The sequence below is a fragment of the Lissotriton helveticus genome, chromosome 4_1 (genome assembly GCF_964261635.1).
Source record: "Lissotriton helveticus chromosome 4_1, aLisHel1.1, whole genome shotgun sequence".
NCBI classification, from domain to species: domain Eukaryota; kingdom Metazoa; phylum Chordata; class Amphibia; order Caudata; family Salamandridae; genus Lissotriton; species Lissotriton helveticus.
Genome location: NC_136063.1, coordinates 1,188,709,853 through 1,188,732,122, shown reverse-complemented (window position 1 = coordinate 1,188,732,122; position 22,270 = coordinate 1,188,709,853). Strand labels below are relative to the sequence as shown.

Below are 22,270 nucleotides of genomic sequence, written 5' to 3'. Positions count from 1 at the left end.
AAAACTGGGAAATTAGCCAAAGTAGAATATTATTACAATTGTATTTTCAAAGCATTTTTGTATATGGTTAATAAATTAAAGGAGCCACCCACTCAATGTAAATCTGATGGCTCAAAGGATAAATACAACCAATTTGCTACCTTTTTTGAAGAAAAGATAGCTAAAATGTATGCGCAAATAAAGTCTTGCCCTCTGTTGGTTTTAGAAACGAGGCAGAAGAACAAAATGGAGCAAAAGGTAAATGTGTGCTATCAGTTTACCGAAATAATGCTATTGATTTCAAGGCATTGATTGCAAAGAGTATGCCCCAGGATCAGGAACAAATGAGCAATCCGCCAAACAGCATTAGGATATTTTTTTATATTGCTGGGGTGTGGGCCACCTCATTAATGATGTATTGACATCAGGGGTAATAACTAAGACTTAAAGGATGCAAGAGTGATCCCGCTATTTAAGAAAGCAACACTGGACCTTTACCCAAAAACATTGCGCTGTAGATTGAGACAGCGCACGCCATCATCAGATGATGATACAAGCAGCCCCTCATAAAAGCGTCATTTGGCATTGTTTCTTTTGGCTGTTTTAGAGAAACTATTCAACAAATCTACAACCAGAAAGATTTCAGGTATCCCATAACATTTCAGTGAGGCTTCACCAATAAACTGATGTACAAAACGTTTTTTCTTGCATTTGCAAACCCTGTGGATTGCAGTTTTGCATCCTATGACTGTTGTTGTGATTTGTAAACTTGTAATGGGCAATTTGCTCCCATTAACTGAGTCAAACCCATGGAGAATACATAAATATTTGAAAACAGGAAGAATACAAGTTAAACTAATTGTTGTTGTTAATCAGTATTTTTATAGTGTTGAATACGCCATTTGTATGGGAAAACAGCACCTTTGTTGTCCTCTCACAAAGCAGATATGGTGCATATGAAGATGCTAATTATGAATTGTGCGGTTTGTTATCATTGTTAAGTTTGAGTGGAGGACACCATGATTCAAATGAGGTGAAACCTTGAGAGGTTTATGAGAGACATTACTTCTCGATTAACCCCTTCGCTGCGAGGTGTTTTGGGGCCGCGCGCAGCGCCGCTGTGCTGGTGACGAGCTCAGCTCGTCACGGCCACACCCGTTTTTAGAACGTTCAGCACAGCGGGGAAACTAGCCCCGCGTGCGAACGTTCCAACGGCCGTGATGAGCTAAGCTCATCATGAGGGCAGCTCCGTTGCGCCTCATGACGAGCTCAGCTCGTCAGCAGCACCCATGAGGTTAATGGGGATCAATAGTATATTACACTCAGTTGTTCTGCGTGTATGACTGACAATGCGCTGTGTTGTGTCGGGCAGCAGTTCCCGGCATAACCAGTGCTCATGGGGTTAAATTTGATCAGTGACGTAGAATCTCAGTAACTAGGCCTTGTGATTCAAAAATGGAATCTATAAGACACTAAACAGTGTTTTCTCAAATCAGTTGCAAGATTCTGTGGTTGTGGCATTTGTTTCCTTCATTGTTTAGTAATAAATGAGTGAAAGTATACATGTATCCTTACTTTTTTTAGGTCGAGCCTAGAGTCAGCATGCAAGCGTTACTCCAGGGAAGATCTGGGGTAGTTCAGTATGTGAGGGCAGCCCTGCCCACTTCCCGCCCACATTTTTCATTGGCTTATGTCTTTGCCATTCCTAAATGCTGCCTTCTGATTGGTTTTTAGGCTTGTTAGTCCCTCCTTCTGATGGTCATGTCATCATTTGTATTCTCCCATGGCTACTGGCCCTTTTACTTCGAGTGTTTCATGGTATGTTTTATTTTCTTTAATGAGGTTTTTTTACTGCCCGTGCCTTCTCCCACACGCACTCCCTTTGTCCGTGCCTTATTGCCTACCCCCCCCGCACTCTCGCTGTTCTTGCCTTCTCGCCCCCTGGCCCCCACCCGCTTGCACTCCTGTTTGCAATGCAATAGGTCTCGCGTAAATGCGAGTCCTGTTGCATAGCAAATGCTTGTTTACAAATGGCATGTTATTTGGCCACATTTATTCTTACTGGCATGGCATTACAATTGTATTTCAACAAAGTACAGTGAAAATGCTGGTGGCATATGTTTCATCGCAAAAAACTGACTTCGAATTTATAAGTGCCTTGTAAGATCAATATTCACGGAAAGCTGCAGTCGCTTATAATTGGGTCAGCATCCTTTTGTTGTGACTTCAGAGAAGGAAAGCGGATTGGAAAAGGATATTTTGTTTTCCTTTTGTATTTAAAGAGGATTATTATGGAAGATTGTACTTAATTTGATTCTCTCAAAAGCGAGTGCTCAAAAGGCCCCCCATGGTGGTCCATTTGTCTGCATTAGTAAGAGCGAAGATTGCAGAAACAGTCCACTCTTTTGTTCCCTGAATGAAACCAGGACTCCATTCTTCAATTCCGGGTATGCTGCCTTTTCTTCTGGCACGACTAACTGAGGCTAAATCAGAGGAACTGTTTTGCTTTCCGCCATTATGAAAGATGTACCTTCTTACATCAAGCGCGTGGGTTTTGTGTAATTTTTTGTGTTTTATAAGCTGACGTTAAACGGTGCATTTTATCTCCCACAGAGCATTATCAGCTGTATGTCCCTGAATCAGCGCAAGTTGGAACAGCAGTGGGGAAAATCAAGGCAACCGATGCAGACACCGGCCTCAACGCTGACATCAAATACTCAATAGTGAATGGAGACGGTGGAGGGGTGTTTGCCATCGCCACTGACCGAGACAACAGGGAGGGAATTCTCTCCCTGAAAAAGGTAAACAGTTCGCTTGACAGTATTTTTCTGATGTATTAACTGTAAAGATATATGTACACATCTGGTAACTCCCATGACTTTATTATCAGTGGAAGTACATGTTGAAAGGTAGGTGCAGCTTATGTACTGAACTTTGTGTTTGGCTGTGTGTAGGTCAGTCGGTCAGACAGTTAGTCATAGCCTATTTATCTATCTTTCTATCAGCCAATTGACATAGCTATCTATTTGATCACCACCCTGTTCATTTTTACTATATTGTTCATCAGTCATTCTATCTAGGTGTCTATCTGCCTCTTTTTCTGTGCCTTCATTCTAACAAATATCAACCCATCTTTGTCTCTCTGCCCGTCTGTCAGTCGGCCTGACTTGTATGACTGTATCTCTGTTTTTCTCTTCATTCATATGCATTTCTACCCATACGAATGCTGGTCTACAGTCAAGGTGTTTTTTACACTTGAAATCTCATTTCACATCATATAGACAACGAGGGCAAACATAGAGTTGTCTATCACATCACTTGGTAGCTAGTGCAGAGCAGCACCAACAAAGCAAGGCATAACCTGGCACTCTTCTGCATCTCATATGTATGCAAAGACTCAAGAGAGAACAGACAAGGCAGGTGAAGCTGAACCTCCTCAGCCACCGTTCCACCTCGTAGTTGGTGCCTCTCGAACACACAGAGAGGCCTGCAAACACGTAGGAGAGAGTATTTCCCCTGGCAATGAAACAGCGGTGGGAAAACAACTTTTCTTTTTTACTACTGTTGCATCAAAGCACCGAGTAACTAGATTCAGAGTTGGGTCTTCATGACAAAAGCTTTTTATGACAGCCATACATAGCAAATTTGTAATACCAAGATCTTGGCGCAATGCATTGTTTCCCTTTTCTGTTGGGTGGTCCAGGGATGATGCATTGTAAACCCAAACTCTAGACCTATTCTTTTGTATGGAGTTAAATATGAGTCTTAACTCCTCCCAAGTGAAGTGCTCACAATCAGCTTAAAACCATATGTCAGTTCAGCCAATTGCAATATTTGAATCTCGCTCTATATATGTTTCTCTTTGATGATTGGTGTACTTTTCACCACGATGGGAGTGAATGAGGGAAGATTTTGCATAAGAAAAGTACAATCAATGATTACATATTTTTTTGTTCCATTCAATTTGCTTTGTGAGACATGCAGCGGGTATAAGGATTTTGTTTTTACAAATTAGCATCCTTTTTTCAGAAGCTTTCATAAATTTTTGTGCGTACAGCTCCTTACCACTTCGGCGCCTCGTCATGAGTTGCGCCGCTCGCACGCTGATGACAAACTGAGCTCGTCATGTAACGCGGCTTTTTTTAAATCGCAGCGCGCAGCGGGAAAACCGCTAGCGCGCATGCGGTTAAAGCATGTGCCAACCTTTTCAAGTTCATTCTAATTGGTATAGCCATCGTAGAACAGTACAGCAATAATAAAGTATGAACCATATTGCTCTAAGATTGCTGCCAAGTATTATGTGCTTGTGAGGGTGGAATCGAGGTCCTTCTCTTGATACCTTGCTGCCTGACATTGGCTGCTCTCAAAGTCAGAAATATTTTATTTTTTTATGCTAGCAATGGATTGGGGCTTATAAATACTTCTCTCCTGGCAGAGCTGCCCTTCATTGCCTCACAACACAATAAGATGATGGGCGGAATGCTGAAAATTGTCAAATATTCACCATCCGTACAGAGATCTGGGCCTAGTCCATAGTTTTTTTGCTTGCCAGGCCATTCCAGTTTGGACCCAGGTATATTCAAATCAGTCTTGACCCTGTGCCTCTTGGGAACAGTCCAGCCTGAACTGCCAAGCCATGTCCTTCCTGGACTGGAAACAAGCATCCAGGAACCAGTCAATACTGAATTTCATATAGCTGGGTCCCAACTCATGTGGCATAATGTGCAAAATAACAATGGAATGGGATTAGCCCTGAGTAATTACCAGTGACTGAGATTAATTTAAGCATTCCAGCCTTCACCTTATGTATATTTTCATATGTTGCCCTAAGTGGGACGGGAATGTCCAGACGTCCAGACGCACTGTGTCATTGGAACCAAGCTATACCCGGCTGATGAGCCCATAACGAGGGTGAACCTATAATGAGGGTGAAACACATCCTGGATTACTTGTGTTGGGGTTCATTGAGGGCCTGTCTTGGCAGTTCGGGCTGGACTGCTCGCATTAGAGCAGGGTCAAGACTCATTTGCATTTAGCTGGGTCTGAACTGAGGAGGCATGGTGTCCAAAATAATGATGGACTTGGATGAGCCTTGAGTTATTACCAGTGGCTGAGATTAATTCAAGCATTCCATCCATCACCTTTTGTACACTTCGTTGACCCACAGCACCACATGTAGGCTGCCAGCACTTCATGTGTCTTTGTTCTCTGCTTCTATTTCCAACCCTCTCTTTATACTCATCGACTTTTGCCATCTAAGCTCCCTGAACCATCTTCAGGGCCGGACTGGCTACCGGGCAGTTGTGTGTGCTGCCGAGCTGGGGGCTGATTTCGTTGATAGGGACCTGCGTGTGAAAAACGAAATTCGTTTTGCTTTTTTTATTTCAATATGCACGCAGGTCCCCATCAACGAAATAAGCCCCCACCACAGAAAAATTAGCCCCCGGCTCGGCAGCACACACAACTGCCCGGTAGCCAGTCCGGCCCTGACCATCTTCTCTGGAATCGCTGTCCTGCACACCCCTCACTGGCCTGCTAATAATTAATGGCAGGGCAAGTGGGTGCAAAGTGTGTATGCTTCTGTATGTTAGCATTTGAAAGTTTCAGTGCAGCATATGTCTACTGGTGCAGATAATATGTTTTCTTGTAGTCAAAGTGTTTGTTTAAACTGCAACGTGTCTCACTGAAACACATATATCCAAATTGGTGGTTCATTTACTTTATAATCATTTCAGGAACGAAACAATGATTCAAATAAAAAGATGCATGTACTCCAACTTTTGTCTCCCTTTTAAGTAGATTCTTGACTTTTTAGCAGGAGATACACATGCATGACTAACAAGTCATTGCTGCAAGTTCTCCATTATTAGCTTGCCTGGCTACACCCTGAAACACTACTGTAACAGGTCAGAGAATAGTGATCTGCCATCTTGAAAAACTCTACGTATAAACATTTAACCTGCTAGGTAACCAACTCTGCCTCTTTCTTGCTAGCCTCAATTAGGCAGAACAGTTTGCTTGTAGCTTTCAGTAGTTGCATCCATGGTACGTGTGGCCTGCAATAGACATTCTTTATATTGCATATAGACCAAAATTGACTTTTAAAAAACAATCTTTGTGGCATACTTCTGAATGTATCTATATTTGTGCATTTTTCCATTCTTTAATCTGATTTTTGCATAAATTAGCTCTTTATTCTAAATTGGTCTGGGGAATTTATCATGTTTTCTTTTGTTCTTAATGTTGTTTGGAATTGCTTAAACCTATCACACCATTTTCTGTGGCAAAAACTTGCTGTTTTACCATATCTACTAGGGGCTGAGAAGAGATTTCCCGGTTAACAGTGGTGTAAAGAAGCAAGATAGTGTTTTACTAATTTGGTGAGACAATCTGGGCCTCATTTATGAGGAACTAGCGCAACGCAGCACCGCAAGTCTTCTTGCTGCACTGCCCTATGTCAATGTGAAAGGGGAGGAATGCACCGTATTTATGAAAAACGGTGCATTCCTTTCCTTTCCATCTGTGCTGGTGAACAATTTGCTGCCTAGTGCCAACATAGCACACCATGATGCAAGGGTCCCTCTGTTGCAAGCAGGATTGTTTTTGTGCAGCAAGGGGCATCTTCCAGCACAAAAACAATCATGAGAGGTGTTTTCCTCATTCAATGTATTCTGCAGAATGCAGCACATATAGAAAGAGGAAAAAAAAATATTTATCCTCGTTATAGGAGTACGTTTTTGGCGCTTCCTCAGCAGGGCTGGACTGGCTACCAGGCGTTTTGGCATGCTGCCGAGCTGGGGGCTGATTTTGTTGATGGGGACCTGCGTGTGCTGAACGAAATTCGTTTTGCTTTGTTTCTTTCGAAGCACACACCGGTCTCCATCCACAAAATTAGCTCCCACCACAGTGACTTCAGCCCCCAGCTCGGCAGCATGCCAAAACGCCCGGTAGCCAGTCCAGCCCTGTTCCTCAGGTTTAGGTGATTCATGAAATCTGAGGCAGTATCAAAATCCATGTGTGTTGTGTGGGAACACCCACTGCAACGCCCATGTGACGTCTCCTTGACAGGAAAGTAAGGCAGCAACTTGTGCTGCTTTGCTTACTCCACATCTATGAGGCCATGCAAAACCACGCAGAGTGGCTTTGCATCACCTCATAGATCTGTTTGGAAGGCTTGCTTCGTCGGATCATCAAAAAAGTGACACTCAGGCGGCGCAAGCCTCTCATAAAAAAAAGTCCAACCAATCCCAAAATATTTATTCATGTTCTCTTTTTAGCTATGAAGGTTTACCAGAGGTATAATACATCATGTGCTTTTTGCTTTGCATCAGATCACAAGTGAGAATATTACACCAATGGCGCTGGTCTCCATGCACTGCCTTTCCATTAAGCTGCACATTTTCCCCAAATGTGTTTGCTTTATTAACATCAGATTAGGCATATCAGGCACATTACATATATATATATATATATATATAAATATATATATATATATATATATATATATATATATATATATATATATATATATATATATATATATATATATATATATATATATATAAAATACACTAACTCTTCCTGTTACATTCTCCCTAATAATAATCTTTCAGAAGAAAAAATGCTTTTCTGTTTTTGCCCCTTTCGATTGAAACTAATTGCCATTCATCTCAGATGATGTTCTACACCTAACTTGTTTTTGAAATACTATTAACCCTTTATGTTCTAAATTTAGTGACAGTATAACATTGTTAACTATCTTAAGTGCATTACACTCACTCACTCAATAACTGACCATATAGTCACTCATATATAACGAGAAGCACATGATTTACAGCGTTTTATTAGCTTCTGGGCTTAGGGATCACTGCCCACAATGGAAACACAAAAACAGAGGATAGTGGCTTCATCTACATTTTCTTACATAATTAGACGTTGCGAATTATTACATCACTTCTCCTAGAATAAATTCGAAGACAGCAGTTAGTTTGCTGAAATTGTCAAACATTCCTGTCCTTCATGTGTGAGTAACTGAGAAAAACACAAAAGTTCCTTAAACAAATATGCTTGTAGAGAAGGAACTAAAGACAATTTTGTTGCAACAGATTTGCATGCCATTAATTCAGAAATGTAGGGTGTGATTTAGCAAAGGTTGGTAATCTATAATTCTCCCACTAGCAGTGTTAATTTCTTACATGAGTTTAAATCCCCAAAACGTTTGTTAATAGCAAAAGCTTTTGCGTGTTGCATAACTGAACAGCAAATAACGTGGGAGCAAGTGCTATATAAAAATGGTGCTATAATATTAACAATAACAGTAACAATATTTATTGATATTAATAATAATGAGTCTGTTTTGTAAAATAAAATGCAGCCATTAATATGTTGAATCAAAAATTCTTAATCTGTGATTTTGTAAGAGTCGGTATTCTTTTTCTGTTATATATTATGCAGACTAAAGTAAGTCCAGTTTTACAGCAATAAATAACTGAATTTCTCGTGACAGTGTACTTTAAAGAAAAGCAGTGAGGTAAAGCCCACATATTAATCACGCCATAGGACAAGTAGGTGACATCTTAGAGCAGGCTAATGCATATGATTTAAAACTACTTCCCGTGTCCTTCATCACTTTCCCTCTAAGGCCATTTTCGTCATCCTGACAACAACATTTTATTGCTTATTGTCTAATGCGGACGGAAGAAGATGCAGCAGGAATGAATTACTACTGTGCAATCTGTTCTGAATAGGAGGAAGTTCTCTACCACTAAAGGAACAATTTCATCTTTATCGATCGATTTACCTAGCAGGGGTTTAATCACAGCCGAGTGTAAATACCTGCAACTTAAGTGGACATGTGGAAGTAAGGATAATGTGGCAGAATTCGTGAACTACTTAGCAAACGCATGTTAGATTTTTTAAACTGCACAGCATTCAGTTAATCGTTAGTTAGGTCGGCGCTAAACGAATAATATTTGGAATAAAATACTTTTAATAGTTTATGACTTAATTATTTAGCCGTTACCATATTGAACCATGGCATCTGCTTAAAATAAACTCTCAGTCTAAAAATACAGCAAACATCCAGTATTACCACATGGTAGGCAACGTAGCTCAGTGAATGAACACTTGCTACTAACATCTGCTGTCATCTAAAAGTCATCAATCTTAATCCTGACAATGCTGGCTCAGCCTTCCTTCCTTCTGATTTCGGTACATTAAGTACCGTTCAAGTGGGTAATAGTAAAATCTACAAAGCACTTACAAATGGCAGTAGCACTGTATGACATGGATACTAACTGGACACGCTGCTGACAATACGGCCAGCTTCCTGTTGCTCTAGTTTTGAGTTATGTGTGCTGGGGGAACTGGTGGGTCTTCCCAAAGTTAGAGTACTCTACCACCTGCAGGTTGTGGCAGAAGGTGACCTTCATATAGCTCCCCTATGCCGAACAGATGGACACTCAGGGGCATATTATCAAGGGGGTTTATCTCCGCTTTTTTGGCTTTAAAAGCCAAAAAAACGGAGATAAAATTATCTCCCTATTACCTAGCTGTCGCTAACACCAGTTAGCGACAGCTAGTAGGAGATAGCGACCATCTTGGGCCCCGCTTTGCATGTCAGTGATATTTATCACTAATGACATTCAAAGTGGGCGTGGCAAGATGTTAGCGACTGGAAACAGTCGCTAACATCGCTATCTCCTATTACCAACTTTTGGAGATATTCGCGCTAAGCGCGAATATCTCCAAAAGCTAACACCTGCCCCTGAGCACTTCTTAGCCATGTTATCCAATGGTAGGCGGATAACATGGCTAAGAGCATTAGCTCGGTAATGCATGAATATCGCTGACTTTTCAGCGATATTCATGCATTTCGGCCGATTTTTATCGCTTAGGAGATAAACCTTGATAATATCAAGGCTCCAAAGCGATAAAAATCACCGCAGCTCGGCGATAAAAATATCGCTGCTAAACCAACATAGCGATAATTATCGCTAGTTGTTGCTAATATGCCCCTCAGTTCTTCAATGCAGCAGCAGTCAGAATTGAGGCGCGCACTTGATCCTCAAACTTTTCAGGCAATCATCATCTTTAGATGGGTGAAGTGTTTTTTTTCTGTAACCTTCACTCCATTCAGGTTTACTTCTCAGTGAGAAATATACTGGTGCACCAGACATAATGTACTTTTCCTGTAACTAAGACCTTAATGTTCTCCATATGTTTGACATTGGTAAGTAATACGCTTGTAACATAACTAGATCTTCTAGAAAACTTGTGTTGAGTACTGAGGGCCATATATATTTAGAAAAGTGGTGCAGTGCAGCAAGTCACCTTGCTGCGCTGAGTCGCGGGGAAAGGCCAGCCATGTGCCATATGTATGGCAATATGGCACATTCCTGTCCTTTCGCCTGTGCTGTTGCACAATGGGCTGCCTAACACCAATGCACCTTCTTGCACAAAAACAATCCTGAGAGGCTTTTTCCTCATTCTACAGCACAAATAGAGAGGAAAAAAACAAGGAGAAATAAAGATATTTCTCCTTGCCTCTCCTATGGTGTAGCTGCTTTGCACATTCCCATGTTTACCTGTTCTTGTAAATCAGGGAATATGTCAAAATCCATGGATGTTGCCTGGTAACACCCAAGCAACACCCATGGAAATGCTTCCCTGGCAGCGATTTGCGCTGTGTTATATTGCTCAAGATTTATGAAGCCACGCTGGGCCACGTGAGGTGGCCTTGTGTGGCTTCATAAATCTCTTTTTGCATTTGTGGCCCTCTTTTACCACATTGCATGGTGCAAGAGCGACGTGATAAATATGCCCCCAGTGAATTACCATTTCACGTAGTATCATCTCTAAATAGGGTAGGGTTCCTGAAGATTGCTATATATTTCCATCTGATCAGGAGAAACTGTTTGAACTGGGCTAAAATATCTCCCTGCATGGGTGATCATCAAAATATGAGTGAGAACAATTGATGGAAAATTTAAAGGGTAGGCAAATTATATTGTGCATGTTTAAATAGGTTTTACAAAAGCATGTAGTGTATGCATTTTACCTAACAACTGAATAATTGAAAGCAGAAATTAAGGAGTTTTATTAAAACTTCTCCAAAGTATTAGGGCACACCTTTTTCATATTTTTTACCATCTATGCAATCAAATTATCAGCAGTGAAGTAAATGGAGACAGACTGTAATAAAAAAAGTAAAACAGCTGCTGCTACCTCAGAGGTAAAACAGGAGAGGTGATCTCTTTGTCCTCTTGACTGGTGTTCGGCTCACTGGACAAAAACGTAAAGTTGGTGGGGATAAGTATATCTAGTTGACTTAAGGCTCCAGTTATATGGGTAAATATGGGTTTTCTATTGTCCAGCATTTTCCAGCATAAAGTTGATGAGTCCAACCATCTCCATCTGAAAAACCTCTCAGAATTATTGTAGAAAAACAAAAAACAAAAAACAAAATGTTGATCCCTTTCTGAGTGGTCAGTTATGTTGAACTGGAATAAAGCGTTAAAGTGCGAAAGACAGGATTTTCTACACATGCAATTGAACACTGCTCACCTCACACGTAAGTTAGCATTGATGAGAACGTTTTCCTCCCACAGGAGGCACACTCTGGGCATTGTGTAATTTGTGACACAACCGTAGCTAGCTGTAACCGTGGTTGCCACTATCTTATTGCTTAATATGTTAAATGTATTTGTATTTATATAGCTCACTTCTACCCAGAGGTCTCGTAGGGCTGTATTCATATCGCTGTGGAACCCCTCCTGGCTTTCCTGTGAAATGTCCACTCCTGGGCACCCCCAAGGTGAAGCCAGGTATCCAAGCACTGCTGGGGCCGTTGTGGAGATTAAGCAAGATATTGCCCAGAGTCACAGAGTGGACCCATGATTAGACTAGGCACCGAGGCGAGAATTATCAGGTCTGGGGAAATTGAGTCCACGAGCCGCCGAGGTGGAAATTGAACCCTGGTCCTAGGCCAAATCTCTGCAACAGGGTCTGCTGCTCTAACCATTGAGCACGCTTCTCCACCAGGACATTTCCAACTATTTTCTACCTTTACCCTAAACATTCCTATTTTTTTTCGTGTTCAAGTAGTTTTTATTAGTTAGAAATAAAAAAGAGGCCAGCCACGGCCGGCAGTGGGAGTACCTGCAGGGCAGTGACGTGGGGAGGGGAAGGGGTAGGGTGGGGGGTAGTAATGTATGGATTACAGAGTTTTACAGGTAAGTAAACATTTAAATAAATAAAACGAATTTCGTTGCGCGCAATGTATCGCATTTGGGGATGCAGTGCGCTCAATGAAATTCGTTTTATTTATTTAAATGTTTACTAACCTGGGAAGCTATATAATCCATACATTACTACCCCCCACCCTGCCCCTCCCCCTCCCCACTTCACCGCCCTGCAGGTACTCCCACTGCCGGCCGCGGCTGAAAGAGGCATACATTAAGAAATACATGCGACACAGGTAAAATCCATGTAATACAAAATGCACATGAGAATTCAGTTGATCACATAGAGCAAATTGGGATGGCAGAGTTAAAGAAGTGGAACAGATGAGCAAGGACACAGCAGAGAGATGAAAATGGCAACCTGAAGCATTCTTGATATTCATTTATGAACAGGAAACAGGAAGGTTGTCAAGATTAGTTTATTCCATAACGATCCCATCCATACAGGAGCAGACATCAACAGCAACTGAATAAGTTTACTTCCAAATCTTCACATAGAACATGGTGACAACAAGGATGACACAACTAACCTTCCTAAGATGACACCTAATAATTCCACTATAACAAGTGAATGAAAGGTGAAGTACTACATATTAAAAAGGTGATGTACTACATATTCCACAACCACATATCTACATGATGTGGGCAAATTAACAGAAGAAGAGTTCTCTCACTATATTACCGATGCCTTTCAGTGGACGCGTGCAAGCTGTCAGCTAAGCTTAGTGCGATAGTGCGCTGTATGTATCTTGTTTATTGGTCTTAAAAATTGTATTTCGTCCTTGTAGTGCCGCATTTTAACTTTGTACTATGCACTCTAAACTCCAGATTCCCGACGCCGCAGATGCGCACTAGCTGTTAAATAAGCCTAGTGTGCTAGCGCGCTGAATGTTCTCTGCTCACAATTTTAAAACTGTATATTTATCTGTCCTGCTGTTTTTAAAATCTCCCGTTCCCTTATCTTCCTGTGCGATGCGCTCTTCTCCCCCGTCCACCACGGGTTTTACCCACTTGAGTGGAGGGAGTACTCGGCACTTCTTCTCGCACCACCCCACTTCCGGCTAAGAGACCGGAGGGGGCTAAGTTCTATTACTGATGCCTGAGCCTCCGCGCAGCGGGCGTGCTGCCGGCGCGCCAAATGCAAGCCCATCTGCGCCTGTCCCCGCCCAGTCGGGGCCAGGGGCCACAACCCCTGCCCGTTTTCCCAGCGACTTCATAGCCTACAGCTCCCTAGACTTATATTCACTCAGAGAGGAGGTGAATCTACACTGTGATCACTCTTTGAAGATCACTTATGGAGAATCTTGCTGTCCCCATTGCAAGTTTGTACTCCAACCATCTAACAATGTCACGACTCCTGTGACCCTCTAACCCCATCTCAGGATGTTCCTCCTGAACTGCAGATCACTCCCAAAACATACTACTGAACTTGCCCTACTCTTGGATGAACACAATATCGATGCTCTTTTCAGAACCGAGACATGGCTCTACGCCGAAGCTGACCCAATTATTGCGAAAACTTTCCCCCATGGGTATTCAATAGTGAGCGCAGATTGCAAGCTCGGTAGAGGAGGAGGCTTAGCAGTGGTGCATAAAGACATTTACAACTGTTGCATCACCGCTGACCCGTTGTCGCACTGCGAGAGCTTGGCTTTCTCCTTAGAGTTCTATCCAACGAGAACATTCTCGGGCCTTTTAATTTACCGTCCACCCAGACCCCCAGGCGAATTTCTCTCAGTCCTCCCTATTTTGTTTGCTAATCTGGCTTTTACCCCCTCCAATTTTATTGTACTTGGGGACCTTAACCTGCATATAGACGACCCTAAAGACAATGCGGCTAAGGAACTGATTGCCAGCTTGTCTGCTCTTCAGCTCATGCAAAAAGTTCCTTCACCCACGCATGCCAAGGGCCACTTTCTTGACCGAGTCTTTAGCAACCTACCTGAACTCGGCTTAGGCACCCCACAGCCGCTTCCGTGGTCAGATCATTACCTGGTCCCATTCACATGGGCAGCCCAGCCCCCCCCTCCTTCCTCCAATGCCATCCTGGTCCTGGAGCGGAATTGGCCCAAACTCCCTACTGACCAATGGATATCAGTCCTTGATGCTTCTAGACCAGAGACTGATCTCAATCCCACACTCGCAAATGACAAGTTCAACCACTGGATCACTACCTCCCTTGATCCAGTCCTCCCCATAAGACCCACCCTCAAAAAATGTAGAATGAAATCGGCCCGTGGTTCTCCCCTAAGTTAAGAGAATCTAAACAAGAATGGAGAAGACTAGAGCATAGGTGGAGACAGAACTATTCTGAATCTCGGAAGCTGGACTACAGAATGTCAACCAGACACTACAAATCGTAAATTAATGCTGCCCAAACTTCCTTCTACGAGGAGAAAATCAACGCAGCTGCCAACTGCCCCAAAGTAATCTTCCAAATTGCAAAAACTCTCTCTACCACGCCCCAAAAACAACCTACCTCAGAAGGGGCACTTACACACTGTAACATCCTGGCGGAATTCTTTCAACAGAAAATTTAAAACATCTATCTGTCTTTCCCAGCCTCTCAGAGTGAGCACCCAGATCCCCACACCTCAGGTTTGCCTGTTTAACCCCGACCTTCACTAAACCAATTCCCTCTGCTGGATTCAGTCTTACTGGATTCTATCATGGCCAAAGTAACCTGAGGCACACCCTCCGATCCAGCCCCCCTCAGTTTCTTAAATTAGCCACAAACTCCCTCTGCCCCGCAATACTTGATCTCTTAAATTCCTCCATTCTTTCCGGTACTGTCCCCTCCACCTGGAAAGGCGCCCAGGTCAAAGATCTTTTAAAAAAAACTAATCTTGACCAGACAAATCTGGCCAATTTCCACCCCATATCTCTTCTTCCCTGGATGAGTAAAGTGCTTGAAAAACACATCAACTCTGACCTGGTTGAATACCTGAACTCGAACGCCCTCCTCCACCACTCCCAAACTGGCTTTCACCCTCAGTTGGGGACCGAGACGGCTCTTCTCGCGGTAACTGAGGAGGCCAGAAGGATACTGGAAAAGGGAGGCACTGCCGCTATCATCCTCCTTGACCTCAGTGCCGCTTTCGACACTGTTAACCACAAGACCCTGATCCTACATCTTAAGAGCCTAGGAGTGTCCGGCACTGCACTAACATGGTTCCAGTCCTTGCCCAGTAACCGCTTCTTCCAGGTGTTTGAAGAAGATGTTGTCTCCAACCGGTTGTCACTCAGTTGTGGGGTACCCCAGGTCTCATCTTTAAGCCCCACACTGTATAACATCTACATGAGACCCTTGGCGGAGATTGTCCATCCATTTGGCATAAAGATCATCACCTCTGCAGATGACATGCAACTCGTGGTGGCCCTAAATCACCCAGAGAGGTCATCTAGCACCCTAGGCCCTTGCCTAGAGGAGGTAGCCAAATGAATGGAACTCTCCTGCCTCAAACTAAACGATGTTAAAACTGAGCTCTTGCTTCTCGGCAACTCCCCCTCCTTCAACCCTGCATTTCTATGGCCTCCCTGTCTCGGTCCGGTACCTGAACCAAAAGATCAGGTCAAGAGCCTTGGCATGTGGCTTGAGCGCTCCCTTAGCTTTAACCATCAGGCCACCAATCTCTCAGCTTCTTGCTTTGGCTTATTGAGGATGCTCTGTAAGATCCTCCCTCTTCTCCCATTCCAGGCAAGAAGAATCCTGGTCCAGGCCCTCATCCTCTCTCACCTGCACTATGGAAATGCCCTTTATCGGGGAACCCCCCTATCCACCACCTATAAGCTACAGATTATCCAAAACTGCGCTGCCCGCCTCCTTCTTCAGATCCACGCAGACACTCTGCCAAACCAGCATTAAAGAACCTCCATTGGCTCCTTATCAGGGCAAGGATCCTGTTTAAATTCATGTGCCTAGCAAACAAGGTCTTATGGAAGTGTGGCTCAGCTATCTCCCAATCCCTAGTCTCTCCCCATCATCCAACCAGGAATCTCCACTCCAACTTCACCTTCTCTGCCATCACCCCTAGAATACGGCGAACCAGATGGGGTGGGCGCTCCTTTTCCTTCAATGCTGCCAACTCCTGGAACACCCTCCCTCTGTGTTGGACTTGGCCCTTTTGGCAGGTTCACCCCTAAACTTTTTGCTTTTATGTGTGACCTGGCGTTAGTTGTTTTTGGCTTCTGCGCACTTTACCGCTGTGTCCCAGTGTAAAGTGCATGCGCACTCTGAGTGTATGTTGTGAGATTGGCCTGCCCTCCCTTAGGAATGCATGGGGAATGTGTGTGTCCATGGTAGTTCCTGATGTGTGGGGAGTGCAGGGGCGAGTTTGGTATGTGCCAACTCATGAGATTAAATGCTGCGCAATGGTGTGCGCAGATTTAATATGTCTAGTGTGGAAGTGCCACTTCTAGAAGTTGGCATGTCTGTGTAGTAAATGTGAATTGACTGTCTGATTTGCGATTGGCTGGAGCTGGCTGGTGTACCTGGCACCAGGAGTCAGGATGAGTCTGCCCCGGTGGTGAATGGAGAGATCTGCATGTTGATGGGAGGGAGGAGTGCACCTGGGACCTGAATAGGGCTGGACCTTCCCTACACAATGCTGGCTCCACACCCTGTGGTGCGACTGATGTCCCTAGCCTGTCCTGTGAATGGGGAGAGGGGCTGAGCAGAACAAAGTGCTCCAAAACCAGTTGCATCTGGTTTTCCCTTAACCCTGTGCTACCAGACAAAGGATATGTGTGTATAAGAAGGGGCTGTGACCCCATGTATGTGTTCACTCTTGTTCCTATCTTGAGGGGGGGCGTGCTGCTGCTGCTGGGCACCAGGAGGAACCGCCACTGGGTTCTGCCTCCCTGCTGGAGGACCCTGTGAGCTGGCTCCTGGGCCCAGCCTTTGCCCCCCCTGCATTCTTAAAGAAAAGGGGGACTTTCCCTGGACTGAGGACTTTACTTCTAGTGCTGGGAGCGGTTCTTCCTTTATTTTAAATGGTGCTTGGTTTGTCATTTTGTTGAGGAGCGCTACATCGTCCCAACCCTGAGTGCTCTTCACTTTTGGTTCACAGAGCACTGGTGGCCGCAGCGCGAAGCTGCCCTTCGAGGAGCTTCACGGGGGAGATTTCCCCCGCAATTGCCGACTTTTGGATTCTTAATAGGGAGCGGGAGCCTACCCCGCTTTATGCCCCTTTATTCGCGGGTGCCTACCCCGCATTGGTGGTGCCTTCACTGCACGGGGTGACAGAACGGGTGCCCACCCGCCTGTGTGCCGCTTCTCCTTGTTTATTCTGAGGGAGCCTACCCCTCGTATCCCCGCCGCGGCCCAAACCGCTAGATAATTCTCTTCCGGGCCGCTGCTCAGTGCGGCCCAGAAGGCAGGCGAGGTGGTGTCCTGGGAGGCGGGGCTTCCAAGATGGAAGAGGGAAGCTCCGAGAGCGAAGAATTGAAGTGCGGAGAGGACGGGAGCCCACCCCGCCTCCGCAAGTCCTAGTTAAGTCCCGGGTCTCGAAAGGGGGCCCGGGTGAAGGCCGCCGACATCAGCGAGGCTCTCAGGAGTGAGAGAGCCCCACCCACGGACCGGAGTAGCAGCCCAGGACTGTTCCTGAGAGAGGAGGCGGGAAGTCCCACCTCCACAGCCGCAGAACGAGGGAGAGGTGGTCCAGGGCCCCGTGGGCTCCATAGCGAAACCCCGGTCCCCAGGAGGGGGGCCGGGCGAAGTAAGAAGAGACCGGGAGCGGAGGAGTCCCGGAGCAGCCGCCACAGAGAGCGGAGGAGTCCCGGAGCAGCCTCCACAGAGAGCAGCTGGAGGAGTCCCGTAAAGCATGGTGAGTGGGGCTCTGTGTGAGGCGGTTGGGGGTGTGTTTCGGGGCACACTTTCGGTGCCCGCCCCCATGACCTGGTGCTCAGTCCTCCTTTCTGCCGCCCCACTGGACAGTGGGCAGCGGCAGCGACTTGGGAGCATTTTGGCCGCATCGTCCTGTGGGCAGTTAGGAGCCCCGGAGTGGGGCTCCAAAGACACAGTGGTGTCTACGCTAATTTGCTTTGGGGGCAACATTGTTTTTAGAATCCCCGGAGAGGGACTCCAACGTGGGGAGCATTTATTGTATTCGGAGCCCATGAGGCTCCCAGGGGCATTGTGGTGTTCAGAGCCCAGAGGCTCCAATGTATGACACATTTTGTGAATTAGAGCCTGCGAGGCTCCCACGTTGTTTTGAGGGCACTGTTGTTTCTTATGGGGCCCCAGAGGAGAGCCAGGAGGCACGCTGGTACCAGGCTCAGTTTCCCCAGCTTCCCAACACTTAGTGGGCAGCTGCAACGTGTAGGGGGTGCCCCCTGCGCATTGCTGCCTTTGCAGCTTGTAGCCCTGACTCTGCTGGACAAAGGGGTTTAAGCCCCTGAGAGGCCAAGTTGGCCTGGGGACAGTTGTAGGTGTTGTGCCCCCGCTTAGGGTACATGGTTAAGCCTCATGTGTATTTATGAGTAATGTGGAATGCCTTTATGCCTATACCTCTAAATGTGTTTTTATGATTAGGAGGTTGTTTTGCCTAGTATAGATTATACTAGTGAGTTTATGTGTTCCTGCGTGATCTATGCCTATGGTGATTAGTATTGCGTAGTGTGTACCTACCTTCTACCAGTGGTTACTGGTTGTGTTCTACCATTGTCATTTTGTGCTACAATTATCCTATGTTCTAGAAGTACTATTTCTACTAAGTGCTGATTCTGACAGTGGCCCACGTGGCCCTGTCCTGGTGTAAATAATCCCCTGTAAATACTGCCCAGTGCCAGTTGGCACAGTGTAATTGTGTGATTATGATCTAATGTGTTTATGGTAATACAAAGGCTATTTTTTATATATAACCTTCTGTGGAATTCCTTTTTGTGGTGTGCCTAGTGTGTTGCTGCTGTGAGTGTTTTGCGCAAACGCTTTACACATTGCCTCTGGGATAAACCTGACTGCTCATGCCAAGCTACCAAGGGGGTGAGCAGGGGTTATCTTGGCGTGTAACTCCCTTGCCCTGACTAGAGTGGTGGTTTCTGCCTGGCTTTGACGCAAGCCTTAGCCAACCAGAAATCCCATTTCTAACACTCTGCATCTGCGTAGAGAGCCTACTAGCATTCCGGAAACTCTTAAAAACCCATCTTTTTAACATCCTTTATAACACCTGCTTCTGGCCCGCTTGTTTCTGTCCACAGTGCTGGAAGGCCTCAGGGTAGCCATGCGCTTTACATGTTCCAATTCATTCATTTATTCAAGAGACATTTTCTGTATAAGTGCTTGTTCCTTTGAGTAAGAAATATGGATTTACCATTTTTTGTGACAAAGCAAAATGGCAACTACCAGTCTGATAACCCCTGCCTAGAAAGTATCTGTTTGGTGCAATTCAAAAAGTGTTGGACTCCACCGAGTACTGAAGTCTTGCAGAGGGACCACTGTCATACAAGCCACAAATGGCTAACCCTGTAACAGAAATGCTAATGTCTTTGAATATAAAACAATCAATAAAATACTTTGAAATAAAAAAAAAACATTACGCCATCATGGCGATCTCTCCTCTTTCTGACAAAAAGTCGTATGAAAAATGAATTATTCATATGTGAAATAAAAATTTTGACCAGAAAGAATTTCCTCAAGAGCATTTTTCACCCCAATTTATTTACGACCACCAGTAAGGTCTTTGTTTGCTATATAAAGTCACTTCATGGTTCCGGAATATCTTACATCTATTAAAAGGATTTATGTCAAACACAAGTATAGCGTTCTTGCAGATTTACATTTCTACGATGCAAAGAGTTCACAAGCCTCTATATAATTTTCGCTTGGATTTTACACGTGAATTTGGTTTAATTATTCCTGATCACAGCTAAAAAGCATTGTCAAATTAAAATTGTAATAATGTGGTATTAGTGTCTATTTCTGTAAGCTCTCAAAGTTCTCCCATTCATTGTGTGTGACTATTGTGAGAGAATATAGCGCATTTTTCCAAAAATAATAATTGTGTGAAAATAAAATGGAAAGTGATAATTAAAGAAAAATGAATTATGCACATCTGTCATATAATTGTTAGACTGCTCCAGGGAAAAATAATCCTACAATTTTATATACTATAAAAAAAGAAGAATGTTTTTATGAATAGGAACACTTCTTCTATAAGCGACTTGACTGATTTAAGGAACTAGCTATGCGATTCCAAAATCTCCTAACTTTAGGACATTTGAAGCAAATCACTAATAATGAAGAGTAGCATGTACCATGTCGTTAAGCACGGAACGTCAATTGGATTGGGCCCCTACACTCTAAATAAGGTGGACAGGACAGCACCCATTTTTTAGTGAATTCTAAACAACCCCTTTGGTTTCTTGAGTGCTGGTGAGTAGGAACGCTTCGCTTATCCACTTGTGCTAAGCTCAGTCGCACTGTAACCATAAACTTAGTTGATGATGCTTGTTTGTTGTTGATGGCTACGGGAGATGGCTATGTGAATTCATATCGGATGACAGCCTATGCTAGGGAAGCTGCTGAAAGTTGCTGGGTCTTTGGTGAATATCAACTCCTTTTCAAGATGGATCTGTCTTCTTCATGGGGGTCATGCCTTTTGTTTTCTGTCCAGTGTGGTTTGTGACTGCCTTTCCAGAGTTTTGTTTTGTAAAGTGGAGGTTGAGTGTGCTGTGGGCAATTGTTAGGTGGGTTTCTAGAAGTGTTATGGTGCTGTGTGGAAAGATATAAGGTGTGTGTATTTATCTGTGTGAGTTGAGTGATGATGTATTTTTAGGTATGATGCAGTTATGATTAATGATCACTCAATTTACTGTTTTATTTAATTGGTTATGTGCTTGCACAGTGTTTTTTGTTTAAACTCTTTTCAAAACCTAAACATTGCACCTTGAACATGGTCATAAGTCAGCCAGTTATGATGGAATGGTATCCCACTGAAATATAGTGAGAAAATGGCTTGTTGTTTGTGGGTGGGGGGTTGAGCCCTTCTCAAGCAACAGCCACAATCTTTTTTAGCGAGAGCCACAAAAGCCACTAAATTAACCTGTGATTAACCCTCTAGTACCTTGGCACAAAATAGGTCAAGCTTAATTTCGAGCCCATGTGTAAAATATTTTGCAGCACACAAACAGTAATAAAGTGAAAACTCAAGAAAAACATGCCAATTTAGAAATATATAGTAAAATGTAATAAATGATTTGACACCAAAAAGACAGAAATTCAATCAGTGGAACGGAAGATATGCAATAAATATTATAGCACCTAAAATCACAACGCGCCGCTTACGGCTTTTGGGGCATTTGAGACCAGGTGAAAGTCACAAGATCAGGATGAAATCTGAAGTCATTTACCTTCTAAAGTCAAATATGAAGAGTTCCGTTCAGGGTGGAGAATCCTGCAAAAAGCAGGGGGGCATCGCGGATGGATGTCATGGTAAGAGCAGGCCAGATTTCGCAGATGGCTCTCACTGTAGTACGAAGAGCTGCCGATTACGGATGTTGTTGCTGGACATTTGCATTGTTGGTCACAGCTGACTTTCAATGCTCTAAATCAAAGTGCAGCTCTCCTGTTTCTGGTCATTGCTGGTGGCTGCTGTAACGTAAAGAGTTGAATTCTCCAGACTATCATGCTGCAATAAGCAAAGGAGGCCACAAGCAGGTTTGTTTGCCGTCGCAAAGATCCCAAACTTCAGGATTTTTTCTTTGCTTCCAGGAGGAGCTCAACTGATGCCACCTCTTGGGATCAGGGCTGCACTCCAGCAGAGGCCAGTGCGGCTCAGGCAGGTCAATTTGCAGGTCCAGATAGATCCAGTTAAGTAGATCGACTGGTCAGTTGCAGAGAGGGTTCTGGAGCGTGTTGTATCTTGTATCTCATAACTGAAGGCCAGCTATCTTCCCTTGGAGTTACTCCGGTAGCTTGGGGTGAAGAATTCATGTCCTTTCTACATTCTCAGACAGCAGGATGTGCCTGAGGTAGCAGCAGGCTAATGTAAAGTTCTTTGTGTGTGAGCTGAGGAAGAGTCTTTGAAGTGCAAGTAGGGCTGTGCACAGCT

The 22,270-nt window shown here is 44.2% G+C and overlaps 1 protein-coding gene across 1 annotated transcript in view; it reads left to right on the top strand.

Annotated features, from left to right (window-relative positions):
- The window catches only part of CDH18 (cadherin 18), a 2,258,828-nt gene that overhangs the window by 1,478,530 nt on the left and 758,028 nt on the right, over positions 1-22,270 (top strand). The window contains exon 8 of the mRNA XM_078687769.1: positions 2,593-2,780. Coding sequence (XP_078543895.1) covers positions 2,593-2,780 — 188 coding nt within the window. The remainder of the gene's footprint in view (positions 1-2,592; positions 2,781-22,270) is intronic.